This window comes from Salvia hispanica, chromosome 3 (genome assembly GCF_023119035.1).
Source record: "Salvia hispanica cultivar TCC Black 2014 chromosome 3, UniMelb_Shisp_WGS_1.0, whole genome shotgun sequence".
NCBI classification, from domain to species: Eukaryota; Viridiplantae; Streptophyta; class Magnoliopsida; order Lamiales; family Lamiaceae; genus Salvia; species Salvia hispanica.
Genome location: NC_062967.1, coordinates 17,070,983 through 17,093,790, shown reverse-complemented (window position 1 = coordinate 17,093,790; position 22,808 = coordinate 17,070,983). Strand labels below are relative to the sequence as shown.

General features: G+C 36.5%; 2 protein-coding genes across 2 annotated transcripts; one reads left to right on the top strand and one right to left on the bottom strand.

Annotated features, from left to right (window-relative positions):
* Positions 1-2,565: 2,565 nt before the first annotated feature.
* On the top strand, positions 2,566-7,961 carry LOC125213506 (auxin response factor 17-like). The gene is made up of 14 exons (XM_048114094.1): positions 2,566-2,742; positions 2,896-3,008; positions 3,509-3,607; positions 3,689-3,745; positions 3,843-4,001; positions 4,084-4,168; positions 4,267-4,357; positions 4,439-4,603; positions 4,676-4,798; positions 5,160-5,235; positions 5,511-5,658; positions 5,750-6,903; positions 6,979-7,169; positions 7,548-7,961. The coding sequence occupies exons 1-14, from the start codon at positions 2,688-2,690 to the stop codon at positions 7,750-7,752; spliced, it is 2,721 nt and encodes a 906-aa protein (XP_047970051.1). The 5' UTR covers positions 2,566-2,687; the 3' UTR covers positions 7,753-7,961.
* A 3,017-nt stretch (positions 7,962-10,978) lies between these two features.
* On the bottom strand, positions 10,979-14,283 carry LOC125211044 (polyamine oxidase 2-like). The gene is made up of 10 exons (XM_048110723.1): positions 13,937-14,283; positions 13,493-13,602; positions 13,335-13,423; positions 12,900-13,013; positions 12,690-12,777; positions 12,503-12,588; positions 12,306-12,408; positions 12,101-12,198; positions 11,588-12,017; positions 10,979-11,465 (listed from the first exon to the last, which is right to left on the bottom strand). Exons 1-10 carry the CDS (start codon positions 13,974-13,976, stop codon positions 11,157-11,159), a joined length of 1,467 nt encoding a protein of 488 aa, XP_047966680.1. The 5' UTR covers positions 13,977-14,283; the 3' UTR covers positions 10,979-11,156.
* Positions 14,284-22,808: the final 8,525 nt, after the last annotated feature.

Sequence of the window (22,808 nt, the reverse complement as noted above, 5' to 3'; positions counted from 1 at the left end):
TGTTATAGATTTTTTGCACTACTCCAAGAAATTTTATGAGAAATTCCAATTCTTTCTAAAACTCCCGGGATTTAACAATCAAAATAAAAATCATTCCAAGAAATTTTATGAGAGATGAAATGTCCACATATATTTAAAACTCGTGGGATTTAACAATGAAAACACAAATTCTTTGCTAAAACAATCAAAATGCCCAACGCATGACTATAATTTTAATGAATGAGCTCAACTATTGTCACTTAGGAACAAGTTAAATCAAACAAAATCAACGCAATTAGAGCTTGAAGCAAAAAAAAAAAAAAAGAAAAAAAAGAACTTGTTCACACCTTCGGGTGCACATACATCAAAGAGTAAATTTTTGGGAAAAAGGGGTAGATGGTGAAATCAACCAGATACGAGAGGATGAAATTGGTGGCATAACTCGTCATCTAGCTTTCAGATCCAATAAATTTTTACAGTTTGCCGGCTGCAACGCCGACGACTCAGATCCGGCAATCCCAAGGTCGGCAAGAACATTTGTCCACCACCAGCAGTATATTTCGCAAGCATACCTTCATCTATGAAATACCAATTAAATCGTCATATTCAAATTGAAAAGAAGTGTGAGAGAAAGTCGTGGCTGTGGAAATTGGAATGCAGGTGATATTGATGGATTGGAGGGTAATGATGGAAACAAAATCATTTTCTTAACACAAAGAGCGAGGCAGATTATATTCGGAGGGTGAGTGCCCGAAAAGTTAACAGTCGTAGGGTGGAATAGATACTTGGGCTTTGCCCATTTTCGCGGGCCGCTTAGAAACTGTTCATAGGTATCAAACACTTGATGTTGACCAAAGATAACCCTTTTTCTGGCTATATCATGGGCATCAAACGAACCCCAACAGTCATCCTGACACCATACATACAATGATATGATATGAAACGCTTTATAGCACTAACCACTAAGGGTGCCCTTACATATCTTATAACACTAACCTAATTATTTTTCCCGTCCCTGAAAAGTACTCCCTCCATCGCAAGGTAGTTGAGTTGTTTCCTTTTTTTTTTGTCTACATCCCACAAGAATATGCACTATTTCCTTTTTAGTTTGTCATACAAGAATATGCATTTTCTAAATTTGGAAACTTTTTTTCTCTAATGAGTTGAGACTCATTCTTTACTAACAATACTTCAATTACTTTTCTCTTACTTTCGATTTATTTATACCACGACACAATAGTTCAGTGGTATTCCTCACATTTGTAAGGTGAGAAGAGAGTACAAATCTCAAACAAACCAAAATATTCTCTCTTATTTTATCAATTGTGCATTAAAATTCGTGTCCAACTAAACGTGTATATTCTTATGGAACAAAGAGAATAATAAATGGAGTAATTAAAATAGAAGAAAGTAATATAAGAAAAATTAATGTAAAATAAAATAATGTAAGAAAGATTAATGTATATAAGAGTTTCTCTACATTATAAAATCTTATACGACTTATATTACAAATAAATATACTTTTAGAATCGAAAAAACACCATTTTATAGCTCGACTCTGGGATTAGCCTCCTCTAAATCCACCGGTGTATGTATTTATTAATGTACATTAAATTTAACTAGATGCTGAGGGCTTTTCTTTTACATTATTATCCTAACAAAATTTATTAGTTTTGTAGTGTTGCAACTTGCAAAAGTTTATTCAATCATCTGTCATTAAAATTGTTTCCTTTTCATGAAAAAGTAGGCATCCAAGACTCCATTTTCCTTAAATACCTTGTGATAAAAATCACATCTTTGCCATTTCAAGAAACTTTTATCGCCAAACATAGGATTTTTTTTGCAATTATTTTCTCATTAGGTTGTATTTTCAATTATTTGCTCCTTGGTCCGAATTTTGGTTACTTTTTCAAGAATTCAGCACTCAAGATTTAATATTTTGCAATAATTTTTTCCTTCGTTGTATATTTTGGATACTATTTCCAGACCCATTCACCTTGGATTTTTTTTTTCAATTATTTTGTGTACTTTTGTAATAAAAGATTTAAAAAAAAAGAGAAAAAAATGAGTGCAATAATTGATGTACTTTTCTGGATTTACCATGGCTACCCGCATCGTTTTTACTTGTGTACGATTGAGAATATAGGGAGTAATAAATGAAAAGAAAATGAAAGGAAAAAGAGAAAAATACTGAAAGATCTGTAGACTGTAGCTGATTTTAGCTTCAGAGAGAGAGAGAGAGAGAGGGAGCGGGTGAGAGAGAGACAGAGATCTCAATGGTTCACAAAAGCTACTCATCATTTCCTTCTTGTTTAGCTTTTACTTGCTCACTTTAGTTCATTTATTCCTCGGACCAGTCCTCTTCTTGTTCTTTTTTTGCGTTCCTCTTTAGGGCTGTTTGTTTCAACTTCAAGATCTGCTTTAACTTTTCGTTTTTAAGCAGATATTTATGAAATTTCATGCCCCCACTTTGCTTATTTTGAGCTTTTCTTGAACTTGGGGAAGCACGCTGCATAAACTTGGGGGAGGAGGGGTGCATATGTGGTTTGGATGAGAAGAATCAGCTATTTTAGTTGGTTTTTGGGTGGGGTGGGGGGTGGGGTGGAGGGATATCTTTCAAGATTGTTGCTTTTTTATGAATCCCTTTTGATTTCAGGAAAATTAATTAGTGCCTTTTGTTTTGAGCAAGATTGCAATTTGTAAGGAATATGAGGTTATCTTCTTCACCTACTTCTACTGGATTTAATGCTCAGACTGAAGAAGGTGAGTTGTGTGTTTGTGCTTTTTTTCAAGTCTAGCTCTGATTTTGGTGGTTATATGGAAATGCTGGTTTTGTTTTAAGAATTTAAGATATGGGTGTGGAAAAATTGACTTCTTGCTGCATAAAAATCATTTCTTGCTGGTTTTGGGTGACAGGAGAGACAAAATGCTTGAATTCAGAGCTATGGCATGCCTGTGCTGGCCCTCTGGTCTCTCTTCCTCTAATTGGAAGTCGAGTCGTCTACTTTCCTCAAGGCCATAGCGAGCAGGTATCGTTGTTTATGGCAAGATCTCCTTGGGTGTAAACTTTGATGAAGAATTTGTGTGTTTAAGTTTACAAAATAGTGTAATTGTTGTTGTTTTCTTGGAAATAATTGAAAGTTTGTTTAAATCTTAGGTGAATGTTGTCGCCTTTGGCTTTCTTATGACGTGTATATGTGTGTGTTATATATGAATCAGTGAGTCTTTTGCAGCTAAACATATCTTAAAAGTCACATTGTTTTATTTCATGTTGGAAGCATGATTGATTGGAAAAACTACGTAAAATTAGTTTCGTTATCCAGTTAATCCCGCTGACTTCTTTGAAAAAATCTTGAGTATTTCTAGATTTTCGTTACAATGAAAGTTTTTTGCACGTTCTTGACTATTCGACTCTATATCTTAATTGCTTCTCTTAAAAAACTCTATATCTTAATTGCATGTTGTGATATTAGCAAAGTTTCTAGGGTTTGTTAGGTGGCCCCTTAGATGTGTGGTGATTTGTAAATAGGTTGCGGCCTCAACGAACAAGGAAGTGGATTCAGCTATCCCTAGCTATCCAGGCTTGCAGCCACAGCTAATATGCCAACTTCACAATGTTACCATGCATGTAAGCCACCTTTTCTTCTGAGATCTTTGTCGTATCCATTTAATTACGCGATGTTAATGCTTGGATATGTTGAAATCACAGGCAGATATCGAAACAGATGAAGTATATGCTCAGATGACTTTGCAACCACTGACCACTGTACTGCACATTAACTTCCTTGTTACAGCTATGAATTTTATGTGGCCTTCGATTCTTCGTTGCTCATTTGATTTTTCACTTTTTCCATTTTGATCAGCAAGAGCAAAAAGACTTATGCTTGTTACCAGCAGAACTGGGCACCCCGAACAAACAGCCGACCAATTATTTCTGTAAAACTTTGACAGCCAGTGACACCAGTACCCATGGGGGATTCTCTGTCCCTCGGCGAGCAGCTGAGAAAGTTTTTCCTCCCCTTGTAGGTCCAACAATTACCTACTTTTATGGTCGCTAATGCAATTCTTGATTAGTGAGCTATGTTTTTCTTTTTATTTCTTCAGGATTTTTCTCTAACGCCTCCTTGTCAAGAACTGATCGCAAAGGATCTTCATGGAAATGAATGGAAGTTTAGGCACATATTTCGCGGTGAGTTCTTGAAGATATCATCTGTTTTAGCAGTTTTCTGAAGCTGGCATTTTTTGTTCTTTAGTTGTAGTAGTTAAATAAAAACATTTTGGTTACAGGTCAGCCTAAGCGACATCTCCTTACCACCGGATGGAGTGTGTTTGTGAGTGCAAAGAGGCTTGTCGCTGGAGATGCCGTTATTTTCATATGGTACGCAACAAATTTTGAAAACTGATATTAGTGATATTCCTATCCATAAACTTACACATGTCGGACTTAACTCTCTGTTAGGAATGAGAATAATCAATTGCTTTTGGGAATTCGGCGTGCTCAACGTCCTCAAACTGTTATGCCATCATCAGTTCTGTCCAGTGATAGCATGCACATCGGTCTTCTAGCTGCAGCTGCTCATGCAGCAGCTACAAACAGTCGTTTCACTATCTTTTACAACCCAAGGTACATATGCTGCTTTATTTGGTTCAATTAAGTAACTGTGTGACATCACATCTGTGTCTTTTCTGATTTTAGGGCAAGTCCGACTGAGTTTGTCATATCACTGGTGAAGTATGCCAAAGCAGTGTATCATACACGTGTTTCTGTTGGGATGCGCTTCCGGATGCTATTTGAAACAGAGGAATCAAGTGTTCGTAGGTAGGTCTCTTTGTTTGCCGATTTCTGATCTTTCCCTTTTGTGGAGTTGGGCGGAGGACCACCATACGACCGACACTTTTTAAAACATCTTTTAACATCATTCTTTTTTCTTGAAGTCATAGCGTATATGCCAAAATTGGTAAACTTTCTTGATTGAATGACGTAGGATTTGAAGTTAGTTTATCTTCCTCTTAAGATGCTATTACCTTTCACGAGCCCCTCACCTGGCGAGCTTTGTATTTCAACAGAATGTTGAGAAATGTTTGTTGTGTACATGTAAAAATGAAGAAGGCATGATTCACCCAGCAATTATTGAATTTTCGTTCTTCTTCGTATGGTACTGACATATGTTTGAACTCAGGTATATGGGCACGATTACTGGAGTCAGTGATATAGATCCCGTTCGCTGGCCAAACTCACATTGGCGCTCAGTGAAGGTTTTTCCCTCTATTTTGATCAAAAGTCGATTATTTTTCTTTATGCATTGCGTGATCATGGCACAATTTCTATAAGTCATTCTACATTTCCTTCTACTTTCGATGAAATTCGGTATTATGTTTCACGCACGCTGACAGCTGTTGAAAACAGTCTTAAAACTTCCAAGAATGGCTGTATCATTTACTTCTAGTGGGCCCTCTTTTGCGCAATGCTGAATGTTGACAAGCATAAGTTTCTCTTACTATTTTAAGCATATCCTGCATTTCTTATTTAGGTTGGATGGGATGAATCAACTGCAGGGGAAAGGCAACCGCGAGTATCCTTGTGGGAGATCGAACCCCTCATGACCTTTCCCATGTATCCGTCTCCATTCTCCCTCAGATTGAAGCGTCCATGGCCGTCTGCACTTCCTTCCTTTCCAGGTCTCATTTTAGAAGCTTTAACGGTTACCTAAGAAAAGTGCAGTTTCCTTATATGTTTCTCTGCTCGTTACTCACTTCTCTGGTTATTCAGGTGTTGGAGATGGTGATATGAGCCTTAATTCTCCACTGACATGGCTTCGTGGTGGTGGTGGAATCGGAGATCAAGGGATGCAGTCGCTCAATTTCCAGAGATTTGGCATGTCCCCATTCATGCAGCAGCCGAGGCTTGATAACTCCATGCTTGGTTTACAACCTGATATGTACCATTCGATGGCGAGTAATTCTTTCCAAGATGCACTCTCATTAGACCCCTCTAAAGTTCCCAATCAGTTGCTCCTGCAGCTCCAGCAAAACGTCTCTGCTTCACCGATCCAGAATCAAATGCTGCAGCAGTCGAACCCTCAGCAAACCTTCGTTCAGAACTTCCCAGAGAACGTCATGTCTCAGGCTCAAATGTTGCATCAGCAGTTGGAGCTCCACCAGCAGTTCAAAGACCAGCAGGAGCAGCAACTGCAACAACACGAGCAGCGAGTTCAGCAGTCGCAGCAAATGCATCAACACTTGCAAGATCAGCAAAACAAAACCACCATCCAAAACGGGCCAAGAATGGGGCAAGCCTCTCAACACCAGCTCTCGCCTCTGCAGCAAATGGCCTCGACAAGCCAGCTGCACAACTTCTCCGACCTCATCGGGAGCCACGTCTCTTCATCTAATGCTTCCTCAATGCCTCAGAGTCTTTTAACTCCGTTCTCCAATGAAGGCATGGTGAACTGGCATGGACCCAACAACACCTTAGTCTCTCATTCCTCATCGTCAAAGCGTGTAGCATTGGACCCTCAACTCCCTCCCAAGGTCTCCCAGTTTGGAATGCTTCATCCAGATGAGTTAGTGACACCTGGTCCCAAGCTCCCCGACCTCTCAGCTTTGTTGCCCCCGTTTCCTGAAAGAGAGTTCTTGGGTCTCCAAGGTGCCTCCGACTCTCATAACAAAAGCCCTTTCGGAGTTACTACAGACTCGTCTTCGGCTATGATGCTGAATGGGCTATCATCCTCCTTTAGTAACACCGGCAATGAGAACGCATCGTTTTCAATGCCTTATGCTACCCCTGCATTTGTGAGTGCTGCAGGCACCGACTATCCTCGTAACTCAGAGATGACTTCTTCAAGTTGCGTAGACGAGTCTGGCTACTTGCAGGCCTCGGAGAATGCAGACCAAACTAACCCACCCCCTGGAACCTTTGTGAAGGTGGGTAGGCATATAGTTCTATAGATACTTACTCTTTTTCACAGATTTAACACAAATTTAAAACATTTTTATCAGGTTCATAAAACAGGGTCTTTTGGACGGTCGCTCGATATTTCCAAGTTCAGCAGCTACAATGAGCTCCGCAGTGAGCTTGCTCAGTTATTCGGGCTGGAAGGCTTATTGGATGACCGTCAGAGATCAGGCTGGCAGCTTGTATTTGTTGACCGGGAGAACGACATTCTTCTCCTCGGCGATGACCCTTGGCAGTAAGAGCAGCTAACTACAGTCTTGCATTTATTTCCTCCAACTACTGCATCATATTATTTTGACAAACACAACACCTTTAGTTCTTAAAGAAGGTTATTTTTTGGAATGAGCCACTAATAATTGGACGGGACGGGCTTCAAAAAAGTTTGGAGCCCTTGTAATGGGACGGAGGGGTAGTTGTTTTATAGTCTAAACCATTGCATATATATGGTATCTGCCTCTTATCTTTTCAATTCTTTCAAACTCTGAATTCTTTTCGATTCTCTCGAATATTTCACAACTATAAACTATACTGCATCTTGATAAAGATACTACAAGGCTCCATATAATTACTTGAAGCATCTTCATCGAGTCTCTTGTGTCTTTGTCCAATCCAGGGAGTTTGTAAATAGCGTGTCGTGCATCAAGATTCTATCTCCTAACGAAGTACAGCACATGGGGAAAGAGGGGCTTGACCTTCCCAATCCGTCCCAATCGCAAGTGCTTCCCAACAATGGCAGCAGCTGTGATGACCGTACAAGCCACAAGGAATCGAGAGGTAGCTTCAACAGGATACCCTCTGTGGGCTTGTTCGACTACTGATGATGGTGCGTGAGCTCAAGTAGACCTCGGATTATGTGTAAGACTCTAAGTTTCGTATGACCATTGTTTGCAAGATGTATTTTGTCACTTTTTCAGACTCTGTCGAGGCCTGCAATATATGTAATATTCTGTTGTATGTAGCTTGGTCTGATGTATTTGACACCTCTCTGAATTTATTGTGATGATATAGTATATATTTATCCCATAAATCTGTCTTGTTAGAAACTAGTCAAAGAGTCGTCAAATTCTGTTTTATTTTCAGCTTAGTAATTGTGGTTTCTTTTATGAGTGTTGCGTTTTCTTGAACTAGTTTTACCACCCGTGCTATGCACGGGCCAAAGGGTTTTTGAAAAATAAGAAAATATATTTAAAACAAATTAGATAAGAATAAGGAATATAAAGAAAATATGTAAAAATTATTGTAAATCAAGAACATAAACTATTTATATTTTGTATTCAATCCACAATAACGAAAGCATACGAGGGGAAAAAATAGAAATTAAATATGACATAGAAACAAATGATTAAGAAATGCTAAATACCAAAGCAAATAAATAAAATAATTTGGAAAAGTAAATAATTCATAATAAATTCGATCAAGAAAACAAATTAATCATTTCATATTTAGCATATGATTTATATCATTATAAATCAAATACTGCTACTTAAAAAAAATACTGCTACTATTAACGATCTTCGAATCGTGAAATATAGTGTAATAAAAGGACATGAGAGATGAGAGCCAGCGGAGAAACGAAATGCCCTTTTCCGAATGCGGCTTCAAATTCAGAGTCTACGCCTTGGAAATAGTTGAGATGGTGGAAAATCAGCTCCACTTCTCCGGGAATCAGCCTGCAACATGAGTAGAGAAAGAGAGAGAGATAAGCCAAAGGGGTTATAGTGAGAAGTGGTGAGACTCCATTCTGTATGTAGTAGAGAGAAAAAAGCTGAAGGGAAGGGGGTTGTTTTGCTTTGGAGATCCAGATATTTTCTTCTTAGAATTTATTTCTCACTCCTATTCTTTTCTAGATAATTTTTATTTGCTCTCAGCTGATTTTGGTGTGTGCCTTCAATTGTTTTATTTGAAAATTTGAAAGGGAAATTCATTTTCTGATGTTGGGAGGAGTGAGAGTACTGTCAGTAAGGGAAATTCAGTATCTCTCGTCCGCATTAGAGCATCCACAGCGGTGTCTCTTATCCGTCTCTTAACCGTCTCATCTCTTCACTATTCAAGGGCCCCATTGTACTTTTCACTCCATCTCTTAACTAAGAGATATCACCCACATCAATCCATCTCTTAACCATCTCATCTCTTAACTATTCATTCAATTTCATTTTTCATTTTTATTTTCAACAAATCCAATTAATAAAAAACACACTTCATTAAATAAAATAAAATTACAATTTAAAATCCTAAAAATAAAAAAAAAATACATAATTAAAATCCTAAAAAAATAAAAACACACATAATTAAAATCCTAAAAAAATAAAAACACACGTAATTTAAAATACTAGAAATTGAAAACACTTAAAAAACTACTCCGCCGGCGAATCATCCCCTGAAGCCGGTGGCGGTGCACCCGGCTGAAGACCAAGTTACCTTGCCATCGCCTGCATTCCGAGAACATGATGTTCGTATTGGGTAGGCGTCATCTTGGAAGTGTCAGCCATCGTGGAGAGCATGTATACGGACCACAGGGAAGTTCGAGCCCATGCCCGCGCCCGCGCCCGCCTGGCTCGATTCGCCCCGACTCTTCCCCTTCCCCTTCCCTCTCCCTCTAGCCGCCTTCGCCGCCTTGGTCCCTTGCGGCCGACGTCGTGAACCGGAGGAGGAGCCACCGGCTTCAGTGGGCGTGTCCCCAGCCTCATGTGAGGCGTTGCCTGATCCGCCGCCCTCACTAGACGAGTAGCCACCCCCGTGTGCTTCGTACGTTTCGAGCTCGAGGACTGGACACCGCCAGCCCACCGATCTTCGTTTCTGACCAGCTGCCAAACATCGATATGTTTGAAATCTTTTTTGACGTCGTCTTTAAAGACGCGCATCGCCGCTCGCAGAATGTCGGCTTCACTGGCTCCGCTTTGGTAATGCTTCGCTTCACCCCTGTAGACCGCGCAAAACTTTTTGACATCTTTGTCGACCCGGTCCCAATGACCGCGGAGCATCTTCACGGTGCGGGGGCGACTCCCCCTCGGCTTTGAATCTGTGTTGTAAAGCTCGGTGACCTTCTGCCAAAAGCACAATTTGTTTTGTTGATTCCCGACGATGGGATCGTACGAGACGGTGAGCCAAGAGGTGTATAGAGCCAACGTCTCCTTGGAGCTGTATGGATGACGACCTAGATCCTCCTCCACCGGGGTCTCTTCGTCCTCGGTATCGCGGCTGGCGGAGCCTCTACCGCTGCTGAACGGAACGTATTCCGGAATGTGTTCCTCCTGAAAATTCTCCCTAATTTGGGACAATCCCTGCGTTGCCCTCGGAGGGGGGGAGGGACGATAGTATGCATCCAGATCGAAATGTGGAGCTTGGTACGGCGCCGGCGTCGACGAGCCTTCGGTGCCCGGCGTCGACGAACGAGCCAGCGAGTTGTACATGCCCCCCCAGTCGCCAAACGCGTTTAAATCGAAGCCGCCGGAGCCGCTGGAGTTTCCATCACCGGACATTTTTAAAGAAATTGAAGAGGGAAAGAGAAGTGAATTGAGAGAAGAATAGATGTGGTGTTTGTAGTGTTTGTGTGTGGAATGGAGAATGAAAGAGAGTAGTGTGTATTTTATAGAATAAGAAAAAAGAAAAAAAAATAAAATTACCGTTGAAAAAAAGGGTGTAATATTACCGTTAATTAAAAAAAAAAAAAAATTTAAATCGATTTTTTTATAAAAAAAAATAAATTAAAATTTGCGTCAGATACACGCACAACAGCCGTGCGCCACGTTGCCCCAGCGCGTGGCGAGACCGTCTCGCCAGCTGCCTCGCCGAGACGGGACGCGGGACGGGATAGCGACGAGCCCGGGACGAGATGCGAGCCACAACGGCGTCTCGCGGGCGTCTCGTCTCTCCGAGACGAGACCGGGCTGGATTTTGTTGCAGCTGTGGATGCCCTTAAATGTTTTATTTTTTATCAATACGAATTTTTATCAGTAATTGTGGTTTCTTTTATGAGTGTTGCGTTTTCTTGAATTTGGGAAGATGGATTTAACTACACAACCACTTTAGTTATAGATAATAGCATAGCAGAATAGTCACAAATCCACTCAACATATACACTTTTACAACATTATACACACTTTCTAACCATTATTACACACACATGGACTGCTGCTCCGATCACTCAATTGGGAAACCTTCTGATTTCCATAACTGTTCACAAAGCAACAACCACCATACATCTACCACTACACCACACTTCTTACATACGAGAGATGAGCAACGGGACAGAAACCGGGCTGTCCTCGCCCATCACCGGCTGGAAAAGATCCAACATGCCATACCTCTCCAAGACGCGCATCCTGCAGTCCTCTGCAGCCATCAGACCGGTGGCGTATGCACCATGGACCGACCCCGGATAGTCTATGCTCGTTGCTTCACCAGCGAAGAATAGGTTGTCGACAGGGATCCTCAGCCGCTCGTAGAGCTCGTGGGATTTCCCGACTCTGTCGTAGCTGTAGGATCCCAGCGTGTTCCTGTCGGATCCCCAATGAGAAACAAGGTACTGTATCTGCAAGATCACACAAGTAACATCGTGTAAAGGATTTAAGACGTCTACAGCCACATATACGAAACACGAGCATTACACGGTGAAAAGAAAACAAAGAACCATGTGCACGAGATATGACTAACCGGTGCATCAGCAGTTGGAAGGATCTTCTGGAGTTGTGCGAAGGCAAACTTTGCAGCTTCCTCGTCGGACATTTTCTCAATCTCACGGGCAAGCTGGCCTGCGGGCATGTAAACAAGCACTGCACGGCCTGTGGCCTTGTGCAGATTGAGAAAATAACTGCACTCGTACGAGGTCTCAGCAACAACGCCCAAGAACTCTACATTAGGCCAAAACACCTTCTCAAAGTGCAAGATGATCTTGTTCTCGATCCCGATTCCTAGGTCGTTGATGGCTGCTTCCTTCCATTCAGGTAGTCTCGGCTCAAAACTGATGCAATTCGATTTCAGAACACCAAGAGGAATAGTGACAACAGCAGCATCCGCTACAAAGGTCCTCCCATCTTCTACAGTCACCTTTACTCCGTTGTAACGCCTCACGACTTTGATCACTCTAAAAGGTTCACATCAAGAAAGGTTGAAATCAGTATTCTTCACAAGAAAGGGTTAGTCTAGTCCATTAAGGAAACATGTTACCTGTGGCCCAAGCGAATGTCGAGACCTTTGGCAAGAGTATTAATAACAGGACGATATCCTCGCACCATTAGCCCGTGGCCACCGGGGAGTAACACTTCCTATAAATGCAAATATTACCAACCATGAAAATCATATGAGGATGGAGCTAGCTTCGTCACTAATAAACATATTTTTCATTAGAAAATCCACAGTAAAAGGAAATAACCTGATCCCAGCTTCTAAGTGATATGGTATCAGAATCTGCAGAAAACCAGCCTTCCATTCTGCATAGGTACCACTGCAAAACTTTATGACCAAGCCCCTCCAACCTGAAATACAGCGGAGTTGCATCTTCGTTAGAGGGGCGTTAATGCAGTATCTTTTATATGAAGTGTAGGATGGATGTTGCTGCATCTATACAACCTTAAATCTGGTCTCCTGTCGAAAGCAATTGAGATGGCGTGCTTTATGGACATGTCCTCACTGAATTCCTGTCTTATGAGTTCCGTCTACAGAAAATTAATTTGAGAAACAATTAGAAATATAATAGGCAAATGAGGTGTCCAAATAAATCTCTAGCAATTATCATGTACTAAGAAATAAGATATACCTCTTTCAAGATGCTCTCAAATGCTTCACCAACTTTCGACACAAGATCCGGGGAAATTTGCTCCCCATCCATGTCAAAAAGTGCGTAACTGAAAAATGAGAAGATATTAGATAGTAATCGGTGGATTAACTTATCTGAATCAAAGAAATGTATACACACATGCAAAAACGAACAATAAGAAAACACATTCTTTCGAAGCTGCAAAATTACCTCTCTAAATCATGATCATACAAAACAGAGTTATCCCCACTAGTACGATAAAGTGGCAAACCCAGTCGTCCTATAACAGGGGCCAACGGATTTTCCTTGCAAACACCATGTAACCTGAAACAAGAAGGAAAGAAGGTGGCAAGCAAGATTAGGATTACTAGAGCAATCAATATATATTGTATGGAGGGAGAGAGAAGCAACACCAAACTAAAAGGGTTAACTCGTTTTGCAGTTGTTGAAGCACCAAACAACACAATTAAAATACGGTCCATTATAAAAACGGACAAAGCTTTTGACATCTTTGGCATTCTACAATCATAAACAAAGCTTGCATTTCCGAAACATATACAGAATGGCTCGTTGCTTGAAGGCACTTATCGAGTTATTTCAAGAAGGCCTACAAATAAAAGTAGTGTTGAAGAGCGAGACAATTACCATGAAGCACCCAAGTCAAGTGGGAAACCAAAAGAATAGTCAGTGTGCACTCTCCCACCTATTCTATCACGCGATTCAAGCACGACAACCTGCACACAGAAATTCACTTGTTTCAAGACTTGTATCCTTTCCTCATCATGCATACTACTAAGATATACCTCAAATTCCGCATCATGGAGAGCTCGTGCAGCTGCAATGCCGGCAACACCGGAACCTATAACAATAACGGATGGCATCGACTTCCTCCCAGAGTTTGAATAGCAAACAGCTGCAATAAGCAAATTTTGCTCAATAATCAACCTTAAAAACATAGTAGTTCACTCATTTCTTCTCATTTTAAAGAATACCTATATTTATTAATAAATCGGCAATAAAAGTAAGTGTTAAAGTAGCAAATTAAGATGAACATCATACATAAAAATTCTAGAAAGAACAAAAAAAAAAAAAAAACTCAGAATAACAGACTTAAAAAAGTAAAAGAAACAGATACAAAATCAAAATTCCATGCACAAATTACTGATTTAGCAATGTTTCAGCTAAAACAAATCTGGCGCCAAAAACTAACTCAAACACACACACACACACACAGTGTTAAATTTCACCTCTTTGGAGTTGGCCTCTACTATTACTCCTCGACTCCATAATTTGCGACGATCGGGGCGAAAATGAGAATTATCGGAATTGATCGAAAATTTTAATTATTAATCCTGCAACAGCTCAGGTGACTTCAGCAGCAGAAGCGAGAACAAAAAGGAATTTGGTCAAGAGCAGTGGATGACGGAAGTGATGAAATTGTTGGAATCTGAAGAGCTGTTTAGCTACAAATTTCAGCGAATTAGGAAAAATGCGGAGAGAAATTGCAACGGTGATGAAAGCAGAGATTGAAGATGGAGGAAGTGTGGATTTGAGAGGAGAGAGATTGAATAGTTAGGTACTTTCTGGTAGTTCTGCACCATGTTTTCGAGTATTTATGGAGAGAAGATGAAAGCACTTCCACGTTTTTTTTGTATTTTCTTTTATTTTTTAATAATATCTTTTTTCAATCCAAAAAAATACTATATTTAATTATTTGCATTACCGCCTCTGAAGTTTTCCTTTTCCACGATGTTACCCCTCAAACTTTTATATATTAAAAATTCACTCCACCCGTTTTATTTAGATTTCTTTTTGAAAAGGAAATTGTGTACAGTAATAAATAAGTGGCAAGATAATAATATAGGGGGGAGAGAGTGAAATAGCATAAATTAAATATTGTAGTACTATTATTTGTCATATAGAGAAATGCCACAAGAAACGTGAAATGAAATACTACCACTCAAATAACTTGGAACGAAATATTAATTAAAATAAATCTAAATGAATTTTCATTTTTTGTTTGATATGCCACCAAGGAGTTAGGTGGTTAATAACCGTTTCATTAAACATCAATTTGGTCGGTAGCTAGCAAATTAGGTGACCACCTTGATTCATATAACATTGATAAGATTGGAGCTTAAAATTAAGATACGCTAATAGTTTGATTAAAATGGGATTAATATGTGTGATTAGTTGCAACGTGTGGTGATTTCTTGATTCCTTTTCTAAACCGACTTAGTTTTTTCATGTAAGAAATACTCCATTAAATGAATGAAATACAACTCAATAATTAAATCAATAAAGTGTACTTTTTCATATTTAATCACTCAAGTTAATCTAGCGGAAGTAAAATTTCCTCTATAATAATGCTTTAAATATGACATATTATATTTATAAAAAGAAAAGCTCATTTAGTTGTTTGAAAAAGACTCGAGCAATTGAAAGTAGATATAATTGTTAATGCACTTTTGTATTCCATGTTGCGACGCGTAGGAGTGGAGAATTTAGGTAATATACATTGGATGATGTATCACACCACTAACATCTTATTTTTATAATAAAATAAATAGTTAGACCAAAATATGTTATTATCATCGTAATCGTTATTTATTTGGATTCATGAATTAAGGATAGTAAAAAGTTATACTACTACTATATTATATTACACGACAATTTGCTTTTTATTATTATTTTAATTAATATTAGCTTGAAAAGTGTTTTATTAATATTAGCTTGAAAATACCCACTTAATCGTTAAGCTATTTAATTTTAAAGGGACAGCCACGTTAACTATTGATAGATGATGGATTGATGTTGATATAATCGAAATGATAATTTGGCCCCGCCATGGGATGCGACATATAGGAAATGGTAATTGATAAAATGCAGTCAAATTTTAATCATATAATTGATGTAATTATACATCCGAAAAATCAGTTAACAAAAGATTTGGGTTCTTATCTTAGCCAGTCCTGCCAAATTTTACTTGTACGACTTCCTCACAACTAGTACTAATTAATATGGATCATATATTTGGGAATTGATGATTCATATTTAATCAATATTTGATAGTATCATTTTCGTGTATATGGAGTGGTATACATCATTGTGAATTTGTTAGTGTATATTAGTTCTATCCTAGATTCAAAATTTAGAAATGCATAATATCATTAGGAATTTATTGCTAGACTCAAACAATATTAATGAGGTTACAACGTAACTTGAATTAATGATTTAAAAGAAACATCTCATTATTACGGGACGAGAAAGTGTCATTTTTCATCAGTGCCATTATCATTTTTTCAGAAGCATATTATCATTTCTTAGCATCACAATATCATCAAATCACATTGTCACAAAAAATAATATTTTTCCTACGCCACATATATTTTTTTTTATCAGCTTTTGGTATACTAAATCATACAATTAGGTATAAATAGAATTCTCACAAAGTTACTTTTTATTTATATTTTCAATGTGGAATATAAAATTTTAATTATTGTAGAAGAAAAAATAGTTTTCATAATGGTTTTTGAAGAGAATAATTATATGATATCTTATTAAAATGTCAAAATTACTTTATTTATTCAGAAAAATGGGTTTAATTATGGCCGTCGATCACGAAATTGAATGATCATAATTAAGTGATACTACTACATATTAACATGCATTTGAGAAGGAAATTAAATTTGACACGTATTTCCATTTTCGTTCATTCTTAAAAATTTGTAATATGTTGTTTTTACTATTTTTTTTAGTGAATCTCACATTCAACTAACTCATTCACATTATAAAACTAAACTATAAAAGTAGGATCCACGTGCCACTATATTCATCCCACAATAGGAGTCACATTTGGTGTGAGTACGAGTTTTAAGAAATGTAAAAAATAGTGGATTGGAAAAGTTAGTGAAATATAGATCCCACTTTTTTATATTGATTTTATAATAAAATGTGAGTGAAGTGAGTTATTAGAATGTGAGATTTATTTACCATTTATTGGTAAAAAAGTGAAATGTGACTCTTATTGTGGAACGAACTAAAATAGCAAAATGTGACTCTTATTGTGGGACGGAGGAAGTATTACATTTTCTAAAATCCGTGTCGGGTCAAATGGTGACAAATTATTAGGGACGGAGAGCGTAATATAATACTCCATCCGCCCATAAAAAATAGTCCCATTTGTAGACGGCAGAGGTTTTAGTGAGAAATTAATAAAGTAAAGAGATAGGAGAAAATGTGGGCAAAGTAGGAGAGATAGAGAGAAATGATAGGTAAAGTTTGAGAGAGAGGAGAAAAATAAGACTATTTTTCGTGTACGGAGTAAAGTTTGAGAGAGAGGAGAAAAATAAGACTATTTTTTGTGTATGGAGTGAGGGTATCCATCTGCACCTCGTCTTTGATGTATTTACATTTTTATTTACTTCTTACGCATTCTATTTGATTTTTTGTGGTGACAATTCTGCCGCCGATTTAAGTTATGAACCTTTAGTAGTATCTTATTCTTATATTTGAACATAAATCTCGTGAATAATTATACCGACACATCACTATTCCTCGTGCTAAATATCTATGTTGCAAAATCAATTGAATGTTTACTTTTTGGAATTTTTATCCCTCTAGGTATTAATTCTACAAAACTGTATTGTACTATGTATATGTTTTATTTTGAATTACTATATTTTAATCAAACCTCGTACTCCATAAGTGGCGCCAGTGTGCTGTACAATATCATACTCCCTCCGTCCCAAGATAATCGAAACGCTTCTTTTGGTCTTATGATTTAATGAGTTGGTAATTAAATAGTTTAAGTGATGAGAGTAAAGGATGAGATAAAAAAGTAGATGAATGAAAGAGAATAAAGTAGGTGGAGAATAAAGAGAAGATTTTTGCCAAAAAGAGAAATAACTCACTTATAATGAGATGTCCTAAAAAGGAATATGACTCGCTTTGTTTTGGGACGGAGCGAGTAAGGGTGCATTTCCTTCTTAATCTCAGCCCTTGGATCCTTGAATTGGATGGTTGTGATCAATGCATTATTAGTCTATAATGTTGCATTATTAGCCGTTGTGCATTATTAGAATGGAAATGTGCATTATTAGTCTATAATGTTGCATTATTAGCCGCTGTGCATTATTAGAATGAAAATGTGCATTATTAAATGACACGTGGCATTAATCTAACCGTCATATGACAAAATCGTGGGGCTAGGATTAAGAAGGAAAAATGACAAAAGATATGAAAAGGATTTGAATACATCCCTATATAGGGTATATATATATATATATATATATATATATATATATATAGGATTGTGTTAAAATGACAACACCTCTTAAAGTAACACCATACCACCATTCCTAGCCAATCACTTGCACATGTGGACGAATAATAAGCCGCCATGTGGCAATCATAAAAATTGCTCAAGGATAAATTTTCACGGACTGCAATATCCAATACACTAGACTGCAATTTTTCCCGACTGCAATATCCAATATGCTAGACTGCAATCTATAGATTGCAGTCTAGCGTTTATACTATTGCAGTCTAGCATATATAATATTGCAGTCTAGCGTGGTGTCACAGTGTCATTTTAAGAGTGTTGTCATTTTAACGCACCCCTATATATATATAGAGAGAGAGAGAGAGAGAGTTGTGATCAATGTCGAACCAATTTAAAAGACCGAACTAGAGACCAAATCTGGGCCATTAGATCTAATTTTTTTGATGAGATGTGCTGCTGTGAAAATTTTTTCGGCTTCATTACAAGCCCATTTTACTTCATGATATAGGTTTATTACTTCATTCTGTACGTAATACCTTGAAACTACAACATGTTTTTACTTGCTTCTAGTAGGTTTTGAAATGATTCAACATATGCTTCATTCAGATCATTGACGTGGGTTTTTGCTTGATTAACATTTAAAAAGACAATTTATTCAAGTGAGCTTATTACTTCATTCAGAAACGTTATTACTTCATTGGATAAGATTTTTACTTCATTCCAGTAGGACTTCAAATGCTTCTACACATACTTCATTCCAATAATTTATTTCATTATTCCATATGTTTATTAAACCATATTAGCGCCATGGCGGTGGTGATAGATATTGTAGAGAGAAAGAATGGCACGCGACGGCGAAACCACATTTACGTACTTTGGAATGAAGTAAAAACCTACTGGAATGAAGTAAAAACCTACTAGAATGAAGTAAAAACCTACTAGAATGAAGTAGTATATTCTGGAACGAAGTTAAATCTTCGTAACATGTTAGTATGACTTATTTACCTTCGAATGAATTAAAATAGGCTCGTGATGAAGGCGAAAATAATTTATAAATTTATGTATCTTATCCATAAAAAACTAGATCTAAAAGCCCTAATTTGGTAGGGTTCGGTGGTTCGGTCTTTAAGAGTGGATTTGTGGATAATGGGACTCTATATATATATATATATATTGTGCTAGAATTCTATAATATTTTCGAATATAAAGGCTCAAGGCATATAAATTACAGTCAATAATGTACTATCTTACAAGTAGTTTTATACTACCAGGTATGTAGTGTTACATTGGAACACGTGACATAACAAATTTGTGATTGTAATTTGCTTTGGATTTTTCTATTCGACATATGGGAATACATAATAGAATGAATACCTATACATATAAAATTACATGTACTCTCCTTTATGCGTGATGAAATAATGACTTTTACAAATTTAGGTCAACTGTCTTGCTCTCTTGCTAAAACCATCTCCACGTCAAAGATAAGTTTTGGTGTAGAAATATTCTTCTATCTTACACTATTACTTAAACCAAATTTTGAGTTTTTTTTAAAACAATACCAAAAATATGGTGTTATTGCAAAAATTTTATAAGATAAAAATTCAAATATGGTACTCCCTCCGTCCCAAAAAGATATGCACTTTGCATTTGGCACGAGTTTTAATGCTTGGTAAAGTATGAGAAAGGTAGAGACAAAAAGTAATAAAAGTATTGTTAGTGGAGAATGAGTCTCACCTCATAAGGGAGAAAATAGTTACAAATTTATAAAGTGCATATTCTTGTGGGATTGACTAAAAAGGAAAGAGAGCATATTCTTGTGGGACGGAAATAGTATAAATTATGAATTTGGTGTAAATAATTGGAGTAGAAATAATTTTTGGTGTGACATATATTGAAAAAAAAAGCATTGGTTTAGTGTAAATAGTTAGAGAGGGCCTAAACGAATATAATCTCATTTATTATGCATATATTATTTTTTGTATACACATTTTTTTAGAAGTGTTACATATATACGAATAACGTAGATTGCTTATCCGCGGTCATTTAAACTTTAAAATGCATTTGCCTAATTTTTTGTTTCCTAAGTTATCGCTCCTGCCGACAGCTAAAGGACTAACCCTCGTTCCAGCAGTCAGTGCACTAAGCTCCAACGGACTAGCCAAATGTTTTGCTTCATTCTCATTTCTTCCTTTCCACTTCTATTCAACATTAATTAATCAGATATAAGCATGCAGGCTGCAGCTACTTTTGAATATTTGACTCTGCAGAAACTCCATTTCTAATTAGGGTTTGATCCATTGATAGAGAATGCAATTAATAGTGGAATGCACTCTAAGAGCAAGGGAAAGCATAGACAAATTTTGCTGTCTTTTCATGTTGATGCAAGAACAGTGTGTGCGACCCACCATTTCCAGAAACACATGGAATTCTCATCTCTCTTGTCTGAAATTGCTCGCAACGATTGGATTTAATCTACTTGAATTATACCAAAATTGTGTATCGTCATCCACCAATATTGATGAATTAATTTTATCACTACTACTTGCCTTGCAAATCCACATCTGAATATATATAGGTGTCGAAATTTTCTGTTGATTATATCTGTTGACATTTTCTAACGATCCAGATCACAATGTGAAGTTTGTACAATATATAGAGTTTTCATTTGATTACATCCATATAGCCTATAGGTGTCACTTTCATATAACTAACTATATAAGTGCTGAAACCATAATTGTTTGTAAAGGGAGTAATAAATTAACGAGTTTTTAAATTAAAAAAATTAGGATTCAGAATCTTATAGAATATAGTAATAAATAGTTTATAATTATACTATAATATAATTGGATAATTAAACCTCTAGTGATTAAATATGTTTTTTTGGGAAAAAGTAGTAGTATAGCTATTTTTTTTTGTTACAAAAAAGAGAGCCCAGTTCTCTAAGAACACGTATACTCGAGAGATGAGCATTTTAAACATTATATCGAAGAATAAAATCAAAAGTATCGTATAACCAATCAAAATTCAATAGTATTATAATTTTCCAATGTAATTTTGTGTAAAAGCAGCCCTCAAGGCCTCAGCTACTGCGAAAAGATAAGCAATACGTGATAAATGCGTTAACTTTATTTTTATATAGTGACAAGCATTTGGGTTCCACATATTTTAAGATATTATCTACAACTTTTAATAGCATCATATACAATCGTCTTATTTTGGTATTTCATGACCCCGTGATTTTTTAAATTTAATAAATCCGAATTCATTAGTATTTCGTACATCATGTCGACAGTGACTTGACAAACGAATTTATTCCACGTGGTAGATAACTTTTTGGGTATTTATTGATACTACTCCCTCCATTCACTATTAAGAGTTTAATTTCTAGATGGCGCGAGTTTTAAGAAATATTAAAAAAAATGGATGAAAGAAAGTTAGTGGAATAAAAGTCTTACTTGTATGTATTGGTTTTAAATGATATGTGAGTGGAATGAGTTAGTTGAATAATGTGTGATCTCTTTACCATTTATGGTAATTATGAACCGGGATTCTTATTCGTGGACAGCCAAAATGGAAAAACGAGACTCTTATTCGTGGACGGAGGGAGTATTTTCGAATAAATAAATAAAATATATTATAAAGAAATAAATACAAATAAGCACGTGTTGAGGAAATAATAATGCACTAAAAAGTAAAAAGAATACACGCATAAAATAAAGTTTTCCTATCATTTTCATAATACGCAGTAAAGTAAAAAAGTACTCCTACGTAGCTAGGAAATTATGAGTGGGAGCAAAAATATATAGTATTAGAGTAATTTTGAGAATTTTTATAAGGCGGCATTTTGTGAGTAATTTCATACTACTAAATATTTGAAAATTAATGCAAAAATAAATTACTTGAATGAAATTCATAGAAAATAGAATGAAAAAAAAGATCGAATAAATTAAAGACTAGTTGTATTAGTCTCCTGTAATAAGTACTCCTTTTGATTTTTCATAATCATTGATTGATTCTTACCTTAAATATTGCTTTCATTGAATTTTTTTAAAACAAAAATGTTTATTCACAATAGTTTTTTATTTTATTTTTTAGTGAAAAAAGGCAATATGTGATCGAATATGACTATCATGACTATTATGCCACCTTGTATGAATGAGAAATATTATTAAATTATGGGAAGGGGGATCAAATTTACACAGTATATTTTTTTAAAGAATTTGAGGAGTAGCAAGCAGAAGATTAACAAAAAGTATGAGTAATAATATAGGAAAATATGAGGTGGGGTAATTGCTTCTCATTAGCTTTATGTAGAATCACCCTTGTAATTAGACTTTATAGTTCAATTGCCAAGATTAAATCTCATGATTAAATATGTATCATGTTTGGTTCATGAGATTGAACCCTACAACTTAATCCTAGATGGATAGTGTCATGATAATTAATCATAGCTTCTTCCCTCCAATTAAAATAATCTCACAACTCAATCCTAGATGGATAGTCTCATGATTATTAGTCATGACAACCGAACGGCAACCGAACGAGACCTGTATGTAACAGAAAATGCTCACTTTTTTGAATGTTAACGAATATTAGAAGTTGTTATTAAAGGAAATAGAAATATCTTAAATGAGATAAAGATAACAAATACAGTAGATGATAAAAAAACTAAAAAAAATAAAAAGCACGTTAAATCAAACATCTAACTTGGTATGTGGATATTATTCAACAGAAATATCTTAGAAAGACAGAGATATATTAAAAATGTTCATTTGTATTTTAAAAAACATCTTTATTTTTGGTGTTTCAACTAAAATTAAAAGATATATATA